At 40.9% G+C, this 17,313-nt stretch overlaps 1 protein-coding gene across 1 annotated transcript in view; it reads right to left on the bottom strand.

Annotated features, from left to right (window-relative positions):
* The window catches only part of LOC107373900 (chondroitin sulfate N-acetylgalactosaminyltransferase 1), a 74,229-nt gene that overhangs the window by 47,551 nt on the left and 9,365 nt on the right, over positions 1-17,313 (bottom strand). Inside the window, 1 exon segment of the mRNA XM_054744447.2 lies at positions 11,724-13,025. Coding sequence (XP_054600422.1) covers positions 11,724-12,525 — 802 coding nt within the window. The 5' untranslated portion in view covers positions 12,526-13,025.

Consider the following 17,313-nt stretch of genomic DNA (forward strand, 5'->3'; position numbering starts at 1 on the left):
ACAGCCACTTTGTTTTAATTTAAAAATAAGTTTTAAAAATGTAAGTAGGTAAAGCGTGTCTTTATTTCTTTAAACATACCTTAAAGTTGAAAGAAGACAATAGTCTCTGATAGAAAATTACCTAAAACTCACAAGCACAGCTCAATTCAGTTCAAATTGTTTTAGCATGATAAGAGCTGTAATTGTCTTATTAAAAAAAGTGTAAATGATTTCATGGAATATTTTAAATTATATGTTACCTTTTTGGGCTGTGGAGTTATTCCTCTTTTCCTCTGTAGAATTAGTCAAAGACTGACAAAGTTGGAGAGATCCAGGGCAGCTCCGGTACTTTCCATCTACAATGCACATGCTGCTTTCACGAACAATGAGACTGCAAACTTGATACATTAAAAATTTAGGGTTTTCCAGCTGATAATGTCTTAACAGACTTCAGGCATGAGCTAATTTCATGTGCAATATTTAAGCAGTAATCATTTTACAGAAAACTCATAGCATTCACAAATAAACCTCTTTAGATGTTTTTATTTCAGTATAGTTGGACACACCAATTTTCCCTGAATGCATCATGAACTTTTGCTCCCCTGTCCAGTGCAGGTGCAGAGCCACTCCCCACCCCCACTCCCAAAAAAGTCTGTTTCTGCTGAAAACTAAAATCACACTTGACCATGTGAGTCTCATATGTATATATTAGATATTTATTAATAAATATATGAGCATATATTTCAACAGCTTACACACACATACATACATACACACACATTATATATATAATATTTATCCTGTTCATTTAATTTATTTTTTATGTATTGGGGCTCAACCAATGAATCAACTGTGATGGTGCAGAGAACAAGAACGTTCATACCTACAAACTCTGAAGGGGTGAAAACTGTGACAAATAAAATCAACCCCTGTAAATGGTCCTTGCATGCTGCAGATGTACATCAGTAAGTTTTATAGTGGCCTGGGGTGTCATTTATAAAGCTTGCTTACCCACAAAATGGGGTTGCAAAACTGCAAAAGTAACTTGCCATTCAAACTTTGGGATTTATAAAGGAAAAAGTAGTGGGAAAATGTGGGCAACTTTGAGTTGACCTAAGGAGCTGGCTTACGCACATTTTGGACATGGAGAGTTTTTGGATTTTGGACAATGTTAAAAGTATAGGAGCTTTTTTGGGGACATTTGAGGGGGCTCTTTAGACTAAGAATGACATATCAGAATGCAGACACTACCGCCTTAAAGGGAGGGTTATGACGATGAAGTGACCTGATTTCTGACCATTTAAATCACTCCTGTGACCCACACCGTGACCTCAAAATTAGTGGAAAAGGCCATGTTAAAGTATGGGATCTTTTTGAAGAACATTTGGGGGGGCTTTTTTGCGTATGAATGACATATCAGAATAAAGACATGACCGCCTCGAAGGGAGGGTTATGACGATGAAGTGACCTGATTTCTGACCATTTAAATCACTCCTGTGACCCACACCGTGACCTCAAAATTAGTGGAAAAGGCCATGTTAAAGTATGGGATCTTTTTGAAGAACATTTGGGGGGGCTTTTTTGCGTATGAATGACATATCAGAATAAAGACATGACCGCCTCGAAGGGAGGGTTATGACGATGAAGTGACCTGATTTAAGACCCTTTACATCCCTCCTGTGACCCACACCTTGACCTCAAAATTAGTGGAAAAGGCAATGTTAAAGTATAGGCGCTTTTTGAAGTACGGGGGTGGGGGAATTTTTTGCGCATGAATGACGTATCAGAATGCAGACACTACCGCCTTAAAGGGAGGGTTATGACGATGAAGTGACCTGATTTCTGACCATTTACATCACTCCTGTGACTCACACACTGACCTCAAAATTAGTGGAAAAGGCAATGTTAAAGTATAGGATCTTTTTGAAGAACGTTTGGGGGGGAATTTTTTGCGCATGAATGACATATCAGAATGTAGAAATGACCGCCTCAAAGGGAGGGTTATGATGATGAAGTGACCTGATTTAAGACCATTTACATCCCTCCTGTGACCCACACCGTGACCTCAAAATTAGTGGAAAAGGCAATGTTAAAGTATAGGAGCTTTTTGAAGTACGGGGGTGGGGGAATTTTTTACGCATGAATGACGTATCAGAATGCAGACACTACCGCCTTAAAGGGAGGGTTATGACGATGAAGTGACCTGATTTCTGACCATTTACATCACTCCTGTGACTCACACACTGACCTCAAAATTAGTGGAAAAGGCAATGTTAAAGTATAGGATCTTTTTGAAGAACGTTTGGGGGGGCTTTTTTGCGTATGAATGACATATCAGAATAAAGACATGACCGCCTCGAAGGGAGGGTTATGATGATGAAGTGACTTGATTTAAGACCCTTTACATCATTCCTGTGACCCACGCCGTGACCTCAAAACTTGTGGAAAAGGCAATGTTAAAGTATAGGAGCTTTTTGAAGTATGGGGGTGGGGTCTTTTTTGCGCATGAATGACGTATCAGAATGCAGATATGACCGCCTCAAAGGGAGGGTTATGATGATGAAGTGACCTGATTTAAGACCCTTTACATTGCTCCTGTGACCCACACCGTGACCTCAAAATTAGTGGAAAAGGCAATGTTAAAGTATGGGATCTTTTTGATCTCATGACACATCTGCGTGACCATCACCCACAACTCTACAGTAAACGCAAGGCAAGTTAACGTTAGCGTTTTAACTAAAATGCGTGATCCGAGGATTTGGGTTGAGGGAGAATGCAACGAGTTGCTATTTAAAGCAGCCGAAACACTGCAACCTGCATGTAAACCGTGTCGCAGACACCCCCATATTGAAATGACGCTATGCATTACGGGGCTCCCAGGGACAGTTAAGAGTTGGTCTCTCTCCGAGAATAATTATGAATTTAACAATGATTACTGCCTGATGACATTTTCCCAAATTTGCAAAGCTCACCGGAAGGACACAAACCGAGGACAATTTTTTCCTGATATTCAGGGTTTATGTAGTTGTCTGAAAATGTAACACGTTTAAAAAAATACCACGATAATACCGAAAACCGTGATAATTTTGGTCACAATAACCGTGAGGTTAAATTTTCACACCGTGACAATGCTAGACATGACCACCTCGAAGGGAGGGTTATGATGATGAAGTGACCTGATTTAAGACCCTTTACATCCCTCCTGTGACCCACACCGTGACCTCAAAATTAGTGGAAAAGGCAATGTTAAAGTATGGGATCTTTTTGAAGTACGGGGAAGGGGGAATTTTTTGCGCATGAATGACTATATAAAGCAGCTGCAGCACCGCTACCTGCATGTAAACCGTGTCGCGGACATCCCCATTTTGAAATGACGCTATGCATTACGGGGCTCCCAGGGACAGTTAAGAGTTGGTCTCTCTCCGAGAATAATTATGAATTTAACAATGATTACTGCCTGATGACATTTTCCCAAATTTGCAAAGCTCACCGGAAGGACACAAACCGAGGACAATTTTTTCCTGATATTCAGGGTTTATGTAGTTGTCTGAAAATGTAACACATTTAAAAAAATACCACGATAATACCGAAAACCGTGATAATTTACGTCACAATAACCGTGAGGTTAAATTTTCACACCGTGACAATGCTAGACATGACCACCTCGAAGGGAGGGTTATGATGATGAAGTGACCTGATTTAAGACCCTTTACATCCCTCCTGTGACCCACACCGTGCCCTCAAAATTAGTGGAAAAGGCAATGTTAAAGTATGGGATCTTTTTGAAGTACGAGGAAGGGGGAATTTTTTGCGCAGGAATGACTATATAAAGCAGCTGCAGCACCGCTACCTGCATGTAAACCGTGTCGCGGACATCCCCATTTTGAAATGACGCTATACATTACGGGGCTCCCTGGGACAGTTAAGAGTTGGTCTCTCTCCGAGAATAATTATGAATTTAACAATGATTACTGCCTGATGACATTTTCCCAAATCTGCAAAGCTCACCGGAAGGACACAAACCGAGGACAATTTTTTCCTGATATAGGGTTTATGACTCAAGTAAGGGTAAAAAAAAGTATCTGATTAGAAGGCTACTTGAGTACCGAGTATCATCTGATCTAATATTTTTAAAATGATGACATCAAACAGACAAAAAATAAGAAGTTATGGGCAAATATGCTAGAAATGACCGCCTCGAAGGGAGGGTTATGAAGATGAAGTGACTTGATTTAAGACCCTTTACATCCCTCCTGTGACCCACACCGTGACCTCAAAATTAGTGGAAAAGGCAATGTTAAAATATGGGATCTTTTTGAAGAACATTTCGGGGGCTTTTTTTGTGTATGAATGACTTATAAGAATAAAGACATGACCGCCTCGAAGGGAGGGTTATGATGATGAAGTGACCTGATTTAAGACCATTTACATCCCTCCTGTGACCCACACCGTGCCCTCAAAATTAGTGGAAAAGGCAATGTTAAAGTATAGGAGCTTTTTGAAGTACGGGGGTGGGGGAATTTTTTGCGCATGAATGACATATCAGAATGTAGAAATGACCGCCTCAAATGGAGGGTTATGATGATGAAGTGACCTGATTTAAGACCATTTACATCCCTCCTGTGACCCACACCGTGCCCTCAAAATTAGTGGAAAAGGCAATGTTAAAGTATGGGATCTTTTTGAAGTACGAGGAAGGGGGAATTTTTTGCGCATGAATGACTATATAAAGCAGCTGCAGCACCGCTACCTGCATGTAAACCGTGTCGCGGACATCCCCATTTTAAAATGACGCTATACATTACGGGGCACCCAGGGACAGTTAAGAGTTGGTCTCTCTCCGAGAATAATTATGAATTTAACAATGATTACTGCCTGATGACATTTTCCCAAATCTGCAAAGCTCACCGGAAGGACACAAACCGAGGACAATTTTTTCCTGATATAGGGTTTATGACTCAAGTAAGGGTAAAAAAAAGTATCTGATTAGAAGGCTACTTGAGTACCCAGTATCATCTGATCTAATATTTTTAAAATGATGACATCAAACAGACAAAAAATAAGAAGTTATGGGCAAATATGCTAGAAATGACCGCCTCGAAGGGAGGGTTATGATGATGAAGTGACCTGATTTAAGACCCTTTACATCCCTCCTGTGACCCACACTGTGACCTCAAAATTAGTGGAAAAGGCAATGTTAAAATATGGGATCTTTTTGAAGAACATTTCGGGGTTTTTTTTGTGTATGAATGACTTATAAGAATAAAGACATGACCGCCTCGAAGGGAGGGTTATGATGATGAAGTGACCTGATTTAAGACCCTCTACATCCCTCCTGTGACCCACACCGTGACCTCAAAATTAGTAGAAAAGGCAATGTTAAAGTATAGGAGCTTTTTTGAGTACATTTGAGGGGGCTCTTTAGACTAAGAATGACGTATCAGAATGCAGACAATACCGCCTTAAAGGGAGGGTTATGACGATGAAGTGACCTGATTTCTGACCATTTACATCACTCCTGTGACCCACACCGTGACCTCAAAATTAGTGGAAAAGGCAATGTTAAAGTATAGGAGCTTTTTGAAGTACGGGGGTGGGGGAATTTTTTGCGCATGAATGATGTATCAGAATGCAGACACTACCGCCTTAAAGGGAGGGTTATGACGATGAAGTGACCTGATTTCTGACCAGTTACATGACTCCTGTGACCCACACCGTAACCTCAAATTTAGTGGAAAAGGCCATGTTAAAGTATGGGATCTTTTTGAAGAACATTTGGGGGGGCTTTTTTTCCTTTTGAATGACATATCAGAATAAAGACATGACCGCCTCGAAGGGAGGGTTATGACGATGAAGTGACCTGATTTAAGACCCTTTACATCCCTCCTGTGACCCACACCGTGACCTCAAAAATAGTGGAAAAGGCCATGTTAAAGTATGGGATCTTTTTGAAGTACGAGGAAGGGGGAATTTTTTGCGCATGAATGACTATATAAAGCAGCTGCAGCACCGCTACCTGCATGTAAACCGTGTCGCGGACATCCCCATTTTGAAATGACGCTATGCATTACGGGGCTCCCAGGGACAGTTAAGAGTTTGTCTCTCTCCGAGAATAATTATGAATTTAACAATGATTACTGCCTGATGACATTTCCCAAATTTGCAAAGCTCACCGGAAGGACACAAACCGAGGACAATTTTTTCCTGATATAGGGTTTATTACTCAAGTAAGGGTAAAAAAAAAGTATCTGATTAGAAGGCTACTTGAGTACCGAGTATCATCTGATCTAATATTTTTAAAATGATGACATCAAACAGACAAAAATTAAGAAGTTATGGGCAAATATTGTATTTTAAATACTAAAGGGGAAAAATGTAAACAAATAAACAACATAATTACAAAATAACAAATTTTAGGCAAAATTTAGACACAAACTGAGGACAATATTTTCCTGATATACAGGGTTTATGTAGTTGTCTGAAAATGTAACACGTTTAAAAAAAATACCACGATAATACCGAAAACAGTGATAATTTTGGTCACAATAACCGTGAGGTTAAATTTTCACACCGTGACAATGCTAGACATGACCACCTCGAAGGGAGGGTTATGATGATGAAGTGACCTGATTTAAGACCCTTTACATCCTTCCTGTGACCCACACCGTGACCTCAAAATTAGTGGAAAAGGCCATGTTAAAGTGTGGGATCTTTTTGAAGTACGGGGATGGTGGAATTTTTTGTGCATGAATGACTATATAAAGCAGCTGCAGCACCGCTACCTGCATGTAAACCGTGTCGCAGACACCTCCATATTGAAATGACGCTATGCATTACGGGGCTCCCAGGGACAGTTAAGAGTTGGTCTCTCTCCGAGAATAATTATGAATTTAACAATGATTACTGCCTGATGACATTTTCCCAAATTTGCAAAGCTCACCGGAAGGACAAAAACCGAGGACAATTTTTTCCTGATATACAGGGTTTATGTAGTTGTCTGAAAATGTAACACGTTTAAAAAAAATAACATGATAATACCGAAAACCGTGATAATTTTGGTCACAATAACCGTGAGGTTAAATTTTCACACCGTGACAATGCTAGACATGACCACCTCGAAGGGAGGGTATATGATGATGAAGTGACCTGATTTAAGACCCTTTACATCCCTCCTGTGACCCACACCGTGACCTCAAAATTAGTGGAAAAGGCAATGTTAAAGTATGGGATCTTTTTGAAGTACGGGGATGGGGGAATTTTTTGCGCATGAATGACTATATAAAGCAGCTGCAGCACCGCTACCTGCATGTAAACCGTGTCACGGACATCCCCATTTTGAAATGACGCTATGCATTACGGGGCTCCCAGGGACAGTTAAGAGTTGGTCTCTCTGCGAGAATAATTATGAATTTAACAATGATTACTGCCTGATGACATTTTCCCAAATCTGCAAAGCTCACCGAAAGGACACAAACCGAGGACAATTTTTTCCTGATATAGGGTTTATTACTCAAGAAAGGGTAAAAAAAAAGTATCTGATTAGAAGGCTACTTGAATACCGAGTATCATCTGATCTAATATTTTTAAATTGATGACATCAAACAGACAAAAAATAAGAAGTTGTGGGCAAATAATGTATTTTAAATACTAAAGGGGAAAAATGTAAACAAATAAACAACATAATTACAAAATAATAAATTTTAGGCAAAATTTAGACACAAACTGAGGACAATATTTTCCTGACATACAGGGTTTATGTAGTTGTCTGAAAATGTAACACGTTTAAAAAAATACCGCGATAATACCGAAAACCGTGATAATTTTGGTCACAATAACCGTGAGGTTAAATTTTCACACCGTGACAATGCTAGACATGACCACCTCGAAGGGAGGGTTATGATGATGAAGTGACCTGATTTAAGACCCTTTACATCCCTCCTGTGACCCACACCGTGACCTCAAAATTAGTGGAAAAGGCAATGTTAAAGTATAGGAGCTTTTTAGAGTACATTTGAGGGGGCTCTTTAGACTAGGAATGACATATCAGAATGCAGACACTAACGCCTTAAAGGGAGGGTTATGACAATGAAGTGACCTGATTTCTGACCAGTTACATCACTCCTGTGACCCACACCGTGACCTTAAAATTAGTGGAAAAGGCAATGTTAAAGTATAGGAGCTTTTTGAAGTACGGGACTTGGGGGGGCTTTTTAGACTAGGAGAGACATACCAGAACGCAAACACTATCGTCTTAAAGGGAGAGTCAGAACACTATTACTAAAACAATAATTTCATCCAACCATTCATCCATTTTCATCCGCTTATCCTGAGTTGAGGCAGCAGCCTAAGCCATGAGGCCCAGCTGTCCTAAGAGAGAGTTTGAAGAAAATCACAATTTCCCATTGAAAGTGGGGATTTTTGGTTAGGGTTAGGGTTTACAACATATGTGAATTTCGTGTCCCTATGTAGAATATAACTATTTTTAATAATTTAAAAGCAACTGGACGTTTGGGCCAAACCCTAGGCCCCAAACGAAGCCTGACCTATATTTGTGCCCCTTTTTGGCCGCCGTTCGGCCCACGTTGGTTTGATGCACACAAAAGTTGTTTTGGTGCATCCCGATGCTGGCGCGACCCACAGGTTTTAAATTTGTGCCGGTCGCATTGTTGTAAAGGTTTGTTTGGGCCCAGAGGGCAGTTTCCCCGCCATTTTTGCCATGTGCTCGCAAATGTGTTATTTTTCAACCGATTTTCACCAAACAAACACCGATTCGGCATGCCACCGGCACCCCGAGCTAGCCCAGGCGGATTGGTAGCCATTGCATCGTTCTGGTGGTGTTCTGGGTCAGAGGTCACAACGTTTTGGTACATGCAGAAAAAAGGAAGGTTTGGGTCTGAAAAACAATGTTCTCTTCAACCTAGAGACTTGAACCTTTTACTGTGTCTTTACATAGCTGGCAACTCCAAAATATTCAAGTGTCAAGTTGCTGTCTCATTCAAAAGGGTCATATATGCAGAAAAAAGGAATGATTTGGGCTGAAAAACATGGTTCTCTTCAACCTAGAGAATTGAAACTTTAACTATATGTTTACATAGCTGACAGCTCCAACATATTCAAGTTTCAAGTTGCTGTCTCATTCAGAAGGGCCAGAGTTTACAGCCTATATTGGCTATAGTGTATTATTTAATATGATTTAACAATGAATTTGAATTTATTATTATTGTAATTATTTTTATTTTATATGAATATAAGGAGCAGAATTAGTCATTAGAATTAAATGTTAACCGAGAATTAATTTAAAATATTTTGTCTAAACTTATAAATCCATGTAGTTTTTAAGTTTCATTTCATTTCACTTACTTGTCAAGCAGGTCACATAACTACAAAAGCCAATCAGAAAAATCCATGGCCTCAGCCAATCAGAAAATTGGAGCAAAAAATTCAAGTCCAGAGCTGCAGTACTAGTGTGTGTCCACTAGGTGAGCTCAAGAGTTGACTCCAAAACACACATGTCAGTAATTACTATTTTTCTGAGGTATTTTTCTGAAACTTTGCCAGAACACGTTTGAGTGTAATTAAAGAAGATTTAAGGCAAAATTTTGTGAGGACATGGCAAAATGTCCTCACAAAGGAAAATGTCCTCACAGTACAGGTCGTTTGTCAAGGGTACGTCCTCACAAGTATAGTCATACAAACACACACACACACACACACACACACACACACACACACACCCACACACACACACGCGCGCTCACGAACAAGGAGCAGCTGTGTTCATTTCCGGAGGTTTTGATCAGAGCTGAGGGGGATATCCTGGCAGTAGTTGCATACAAACAGACTTTTGGACCCTCCAGGGATGAACTGTGATTACAGAAGCACAACAAAAAAGCACAAAGCTGGCACCAGTCTGCTACCAAGATGTGTACTGGGTGATCAGATCACAAACAATGGACAGACCCTCAAGTACACTTGTAGGATGGCTGATGACGCACTCAGTCTAAATCACTCTCAGGCTGTGCTGCAACACTCCTCATCTCTTTAATACTAGTGAATACCAGTGTGCATGCAGCAGAGATGTTTTGTAACTGTTTTGACTTTTCTAATAAAACAATTTTTGCAAAAAGCAGCATCCAAACTCGTAGAAATCATCACACCTGATGATCGTCTGTGATCATACCTGCAGCAGCGACAGCAAACAAAGCAGATGAGAGAGTTCAGCCACCACTTCTGGCATCCCTTTTCTGAGCAGAATTAATAAACCACCCAAGATGATCCCATTTTTCATTCTTATTGAATGCTGAAGATGAAAGCTTGATAAGAATAGAAGGGTCACAGTACTGAAAGATAATTTAAAATCTTTAAGTTGAGTTATTTTGGGATTTGTTGAGCTAATCAACACAACACGTGTTTTATTGACACATAAATGTTCTGTTTTTGGGAGCAAATTTTATTTTATAGAGTTTATTCCCAAAAATCGGTTCAGAATAAAACCTGAAGAGAAAATGAGGTCAGTTTGCAAGTCTTTAGTTAGAAATAAAGTAAGCTGAAAAGCTTCTACAACATCCAATAATGTTTTGAAAAGCCTTTTATCTTCTTTTATGTGACATCTGCAATACAAGCCAAGAGTTTATTTGATTTTATACATGAAATACTTTTTAAGAGACCACAGGCTGAGATATGGGACTCCCAGAGGAGCAGGAAAGGGCTATAAGAGAAAAAAATGATAGGAGGAAAGTGAAAACCAAGTTGAATACTGCATTATTTGTAAGTTTGACATTTATTTTGAAACTATTGAAAATGATGTCCACATTTAAACTAATGCACTGATGACATCATATTGCCACTTCTAACAACACAAGATGCTTTGATTTTCAGAAGTGCCCTAAAAGTGATCTGTGATGTTGGGGTAGTTTGATGATTTGTTATATTTCCAACAGACTTTAAATGTCTCGTTCACCTTTTTTGTTTTTCAACAAATCTGCTGTGATCTCTTGTATGAATGGATCCCTTGTGAGCCATTTTCTGTAGAAAAAAGCTCTGGTGCTTTCGAGTCAGGGTGTAGCAGTAAGTCAGGGGAGTTGGAGACAGGAAAAGATAGTGTGGCAAGGTGTAGAAACGAGGGCCTGGGCAGGATTCGATCCCCAGACTCCCGGGTGAGAGTCACGCGCGCTAACCAGTCAGCCAAAGGGACATCCCCTTGGTCAAGTAGCCAGGGCGCATAACCAATCGGGACACTGTGACAGGACGATCGCACTGCCACATCAGGATTATAAGTTTTGCTCGTTAATATTCATGATATGCAAACGTCTCATCTCTGATTGGCTAAGCTGCCCTTGTTCGCTCTTCATTCTTTGATATAAAATGTAACATTGATGTTTTATCTCCACAAATAACACAAGCTCCAGTGTGTTTCGCCATGTTGTGCTAACAGCTTGTACTAGCTGAGGCACTCTGCTCTGGTCACAGGTCAAGGTGGGTCAGAAGAGACTGGCTTCTCCTGACCGATTATTTTCCTACCTGTTTCCTGTGGCTAATGCGGGTGAATGGGGTTAAAGTAAATGTTTACTCTCAGCCTGCATTTGAAACTCAGTGTAAAAAGAACAAGTGCAGTTGGAATCTCCGTGTCTGTTTATTTGGGCTGCATCTCCATCATAATCCCTGTTTGTTCATTACAGAATCCATTTTTGAGATAAGCTACATATAAATGTGTTTTCTAGAAAACTGAGAAGAGATGTTCTTACCTTCTAGGAAGTCAGAAGGGGTGTAGACTTTGCTCGTCTGAGTTTTCTGCACCACCTCCCTGTTGTCCTGCTGAGATGAGGGGGTGTTGAGACTGTGCAGAGCCACCTCCAGCACCTCTCCCAGCTCATCTCTCTTGTCCTTCCTCACTGGTTTCTCTTCAGGATGACGTGTAAGGCCCATTTCTAGTTGGTACACCCTCTGCAAGGTGAAGCTTTCAAAAGGCACCACAGCATACTCACTGGGTAACCTTGTGCCAGCCGTCACCTCAGCCTTTAACAGTTGACCTCTCAGGAACTCTTGGAGGTCAGACTGTTGGCTCTTGACACCCTGAACTTCTCCAAAACCGTGTGATTCAGCACCTCCTTCCTGGCCATCTCCTGGCACTCTAGGATCTATTTTCAGACTCTCTTGTACTCTTTTCAGCTGCTGGCTGCGTTCCTGCAAATCTTCCTTCAGCTGAGCAATCTGCTTCTTCAAGGAGGAGATGTAGAGGCGATGCTGCTCCTCACGCTCTTGGAGCAGCATCTGGTAAGTGTGAACCGCTGGTGGACCCCCACTTTGAGCAGCAGCTTGGGCTCCTCCTGTCCCAGCAGGCCCTGCTGCGAGGACTGCACCTCCAAGGTTCTGGTGGTTGGACTCGGCGTGCGGAAGCACATGACTCAGTGGAGTGTTGCTGGAATGTGGAGGACTGCACGTCATTAGATAAAGAAGTGATAGTGAGCAGCAGAGAAACACCAGCATGCCCCCAACCCGGGACACCCACGTTAGCAGTCCACGCCTCAACATTGCAGCATGAAGCATCAAAACTGCAGAAAAATCATGTGACCTCACTCACGCCACTCGCAATCACAGCAGTCCACTTTCGATCCTGTTCCATCACCCAGTGAGGAGGTGGCCGGCTTATCAGCGTGAGGTCATTTGTCCTGAGTTAGGTCATCGCCGCTTGACTGCCTGTTTCTAAAAATTGTTTAGTCATTAGCAAAAAAAATAAAATTAGTCAAAACTCTTAAAAAAAACTTCTTTCTTTCGTTGGTTCACTTAGTTTCATGGTCTGCTGAAGGACTTGTTTCCAGACATCATTACATCATGGGTCACTCATATGTGACTCATCTGTGTGCCTGTGCTCCGACCCCGTTGGTGAGTCCGCATCGTCGTCTTCCCGTCTGCCTGGCTGCAACTAGGAATGGTAGAGCATTCCGGCACATACGCCCGGGCGAAGCTGGCTCATGCATAGAGGAAAGAAAGTAACGAGTGAGTGGGAAACCAATTCCTCTGTGGTTAGTGGTGGGTTTTCATGTTTCCTGATGGAGGAGACAGAAAGCAGAAAAGAAACATGGGAGATTTCTCATTAGGAACACAATTATACAGTCATTCATCACAGCTAGAGGCTGAGAGTGCAACAAATCAGAACCATCTTTATCCACTCTGACATGTTGGTTTTAGCATGGTGAGGAGTCGGATTGTGTTGGCCAAGTTAGGAATTCTCTCTGAACTACAGCTTCAGGAAAACAATGCTGCTGTTCTATTAAGAGGCTGTGTGTGTGTGTGTGTGTGTGTGTGTGTGTGTGTGTGTGTGTGTGTGTGTGTGTGTGTGTGTGTGTGTGTGTGTGTGTGTGTGTGTGTGTGTGTGTTGAATGAATATGTTCAGATGCATTTCCCTACCGGCAACTACTTTCGTGGGCTTTAAAGGTGTGGTTCACAGAAAAAAAAGTATTATTTCTGATTATAATCAGTCACTCTGAGTGTTTCATGCAGGCTGAACATGAAAATAGTCTCCTACACCTAACTCCTGCATCAGCTTCTGATAGAAAATAGACAGTGAAACTCTAGGATTTGAAAAGTCTGACAGCGTGACATCACACTGTCACGTAACATTAGGTTACGTAGGGAGGTAGGGATGTACGTAGTTAACCGGTTAATGTTTTAACCGGGTAAACTAGTTTCTCCCGATTAACTGCTTCAAGTCCTTCTGCTGCTGGTATTGGTTGGTTTTTGGTTAACCAGCTATTAAAGGGGCATCAATAGCCAGTTAAAGACATTTTGGTAAACGTGCATCCCTAATTGATGGACTCACCCATCTTGACTCACGATGGGGAAGGTTGTTGTTGGTTTAGCGTTCAGAAAACAGCAGAGAATGTTGTGTTATTTGTGGAGATAAAACATTAATGTAGGCGAAGTCAGTGGTAGAGTTTGCATTGCTGTTTGCAAATCAGAGGTTCTCAAATCAGTTAGCAAGACTCCAAATCCTGCAGTCTGAAACTCTTCTCTGATCTGGCAACCTTCTAGATCCTGAAATGGGTGCACCGGGGCTTTTTATACTCAGAATAAAACTCACAAGGCATTTATTTCTACTAGTAAGTGTATTGACTAAACAAGTGAACCACACCTTTAATAAAAGCTGAATGTTGTGGCATAATGTTTGTCTCTTCTATACATAATAATTGTTCATTAGGGCTGTTTTTATTATGGTAAGTTAAAACTATTGAACCATCTTTTTTTAAATCTTTTTTTAGTCCAGAACAATTTAGTTAACACGCCAAGGGTGTAGATATCTGGGACAGATCAGTAAAAGCAGAAGCGTGTATTCTCAGTATGACTTGACTTTAGTGGTTTCGAACCAAGTAAATAAATGATGTGCAGCTCAACCTCCAACTGCTGTGTGGGAAGCAAACCAGCACATGTTTGCTAACTGGAACAAATAACTAAGTGTTAACTTGAAATTAAAACAGAGTGAAAGGATTAAAACAGAATCATTTGTTGACATATTTTATTGAATTCCAGCTTTGCAAAAGTGGGTTTGCGTGTCATGTTTGGCAGAAACTAAACTCTGAAAGCCTGCTGTGACCTCTGGCTGAAATAGCAGCAACATTTTAGTTTAGACGTCTCTAAACTGTTTAAATACCACAATCAAAATGAACCCAAACACAAAAACAAATATGGAGTCTGAATCTTCTAGGAAACATTATGTGTATTTAGCAGTTTTAGCTTCTGCATGGATTTAAACCTATTTTTATTGGAAGGTGTTTCAGTGTTTGTGTTACTCTACGTAGGATCTGTAAATGTATCTCTGTATCAGTCGCTGTCCCTCTGGACTCCCCACACAGCCGACCCTTTGACGGGACTGGCTGAAGCTCAGGCTAATGAAAGAATTATTATATGGAGGAGGTGAATACGGAACTGTGCTCTGACACACGGCAGAATCAGGAGACACGTGGCGACCCTCAGGCAAGACCTCCGCTGCAGATGAAGAAATATTTCAGGAGAAGGCGCTCGGGGAGACGTGGGTGAGTCAGCAGTGCAGAGCGAGAGTCTGATGATATGCTAGATCATCCTCAATTACAGAAAACCCCTCATGATGTCACCAAGGAGCCATAAATCCTTCAGGAAATGCGGTACGGTGTTAAGAGCAGTTTAATGAGGTGGTTTGTAAATTGCTTCTAATTAGTTTGATACCCTTGCAACTTATTCTCTAGGGATTACATCGCCCCTGGCATTCTTTAGAATAGCATCCTCTGCATTTTATGCCAGGCTTTTAAACTTCATCTTGTGATGCAAAATAATAGAGTTATGGCCGTTTTGGTGAAATCTCTGTTATCAAAAATAACAGCACCTGCTAAAGATGCACGATACATCGGCATCAACATCAGTATTAGCACAGAATCGTGTATGAGGCAGAGACGCAATGTAGATGCAATATTGACTGAGTTATAGTCATTTTTTGGCTACAGAAGCCAATCAGCTGCACATTTAATGTTTAAGTTCTGAAAGTTTGATTAAAATGTCTTCAGTTTTTTCTGATATTGTGCTAAAACTTTCGTCTGAGCTCAGACACCAGACCGATCCAACAGTTTTTATCCATAACGACGTTTTTTTCCTCCAGCCGGACAGCGGCTGAGACACAGACACAACAGAAGTACATCTCACCCGGGGAAATGCAATCGCTCATTGTTATAAAGCTATGAGAGAAGCAGCTGCAGCTTGAAGGGAGGCTAGGATCGTGGAGATTTACAAGCAAAGCCTCACTTTGAGATGACTGAGTCTCAGCAGATTGAATGAGTCGATTCAGCATCAGCATGAGGGTAGGCATAGCTGCAACACAGGAACACTGGCTGCAAAATCATCACGTTTGATTTTTATTGGTGTTAGGATGTGCGCACAGGCGTTTGTAATTTCCTGTTGCCATAGCGCCCCTGCTTTTGCCCATGCAAAGCCTGTCCTGAAGGCATGTGTCTACAGACAACTGTCTGATACATTATGTGTCACTGCGATGCGACCAGTAAATGCAGACGGCCAGTTTTAATTTCAGATTATTTAAAAGGGATTACAGTTTTTTTCCCCCCAGATAACCTACTGGCTCATCTGTTTGGCATTTCAGCTCTGACGTATCACTAGTTACATGGGAAACTCTGAGCTCACTATGTTTATAATACACATTGTGAATAAACACACACAGAAGGCTTGACCAAGTCCAAACAAAAGTTCTCTGACACATGAAACTCAAGCCAAATTCCAGAATAACAGGAAGAAAAAACATGGAAGTTTGGAATGACCATAAACCAACATGTCCATGAGACAAAAGTGAGAAGAACATCCATTTGTATTATTATAAACCACTTAGCTGTTTGTTTACTGTGGTCTTGCTTGTGTTTTCTTGTAATTAACACAATTTCTGTTTCACAGTCAAACCTTCATCAGATGAGGATCTGGCTCAGAAAAACCTAAAGCCGCTATTTTCTTAACAGCTTTTGGAAGATTTGTAATCTATAAACATAAAAATGCCAATGAATTCAATGACTGGACTCTATGAGTTTAAACAAGTTTGTTAACGGAGTAAAGCATCCTCAGATGACTCTTGTTGTGAAACGGTGCTTCACGAGTGAACCGAGCTAAATTATTGATGATGTTACCGAAGACAGAAGCAGCTCTGGTTCAGCCACAGACGACTGGAACACACTTTAGCATCCAGATTATAAAACAATTCACCACTAGATCTCATTCTAAACAGGTTAGTTCAACGTGCTGGACAAATTGAGATACCTACAAGGGTAGTAAAAAAAACGTAGCAGTGATGTGTAATCTGTGAAGGATTCAGCGTGTTAAATCAAGCACTAAGACTCAGATAGCTGATCAACAAGCTTTGTTGTGGTTGCAGTTTCGATAAGAAACAGTTTGATCAGAAAACGTACCAGAAGTTTGAGCAGATTCAAATATATTTGGCTTTTCAGGAACAATGTTTTCACTTAAACATGTCCTGCCTTCATCCTGTGAAGATTTATATAATTATTTTACAACACATTCTTATCACAAACCCATTTCAACAACTTCCAATGAGCTTGCTCGGACAACAAATTTACCACAACAGTTCCTGTTTTCTTCCTTTGTGAAGCTGTGGCTTCCCTCCGTCCAACCCCAGCAGGACCTGACACCTGCTTTTCTGGCGGTTGCTTCAACCTCCAGAACACCCCATCAATTTCAATTAAATGCTTTTGGATGTATTTATTTATTTATTGCTGCATAAATAAACCAAAGCATTTAAATTCTATACACAGGGTTGTTTATTGACACAGTAACAAGCAGATGATACATTCC

This window comes from Nothobranchius furzeri, chromosome 6 (genome assembly GCF_043380555.1).
Source record: "Nothobranchius furzeri strain GRZ-AD chromosome 6, NfurGRZ-RIMD1, whole genome shotgun sequence".
NCBI lineage: Eukaryota > Metazoa > Chordata > Actinopteri > Cyprinodontiformes > Nothobranchiidae > Nothobranchius > Nothobranchius furzeri.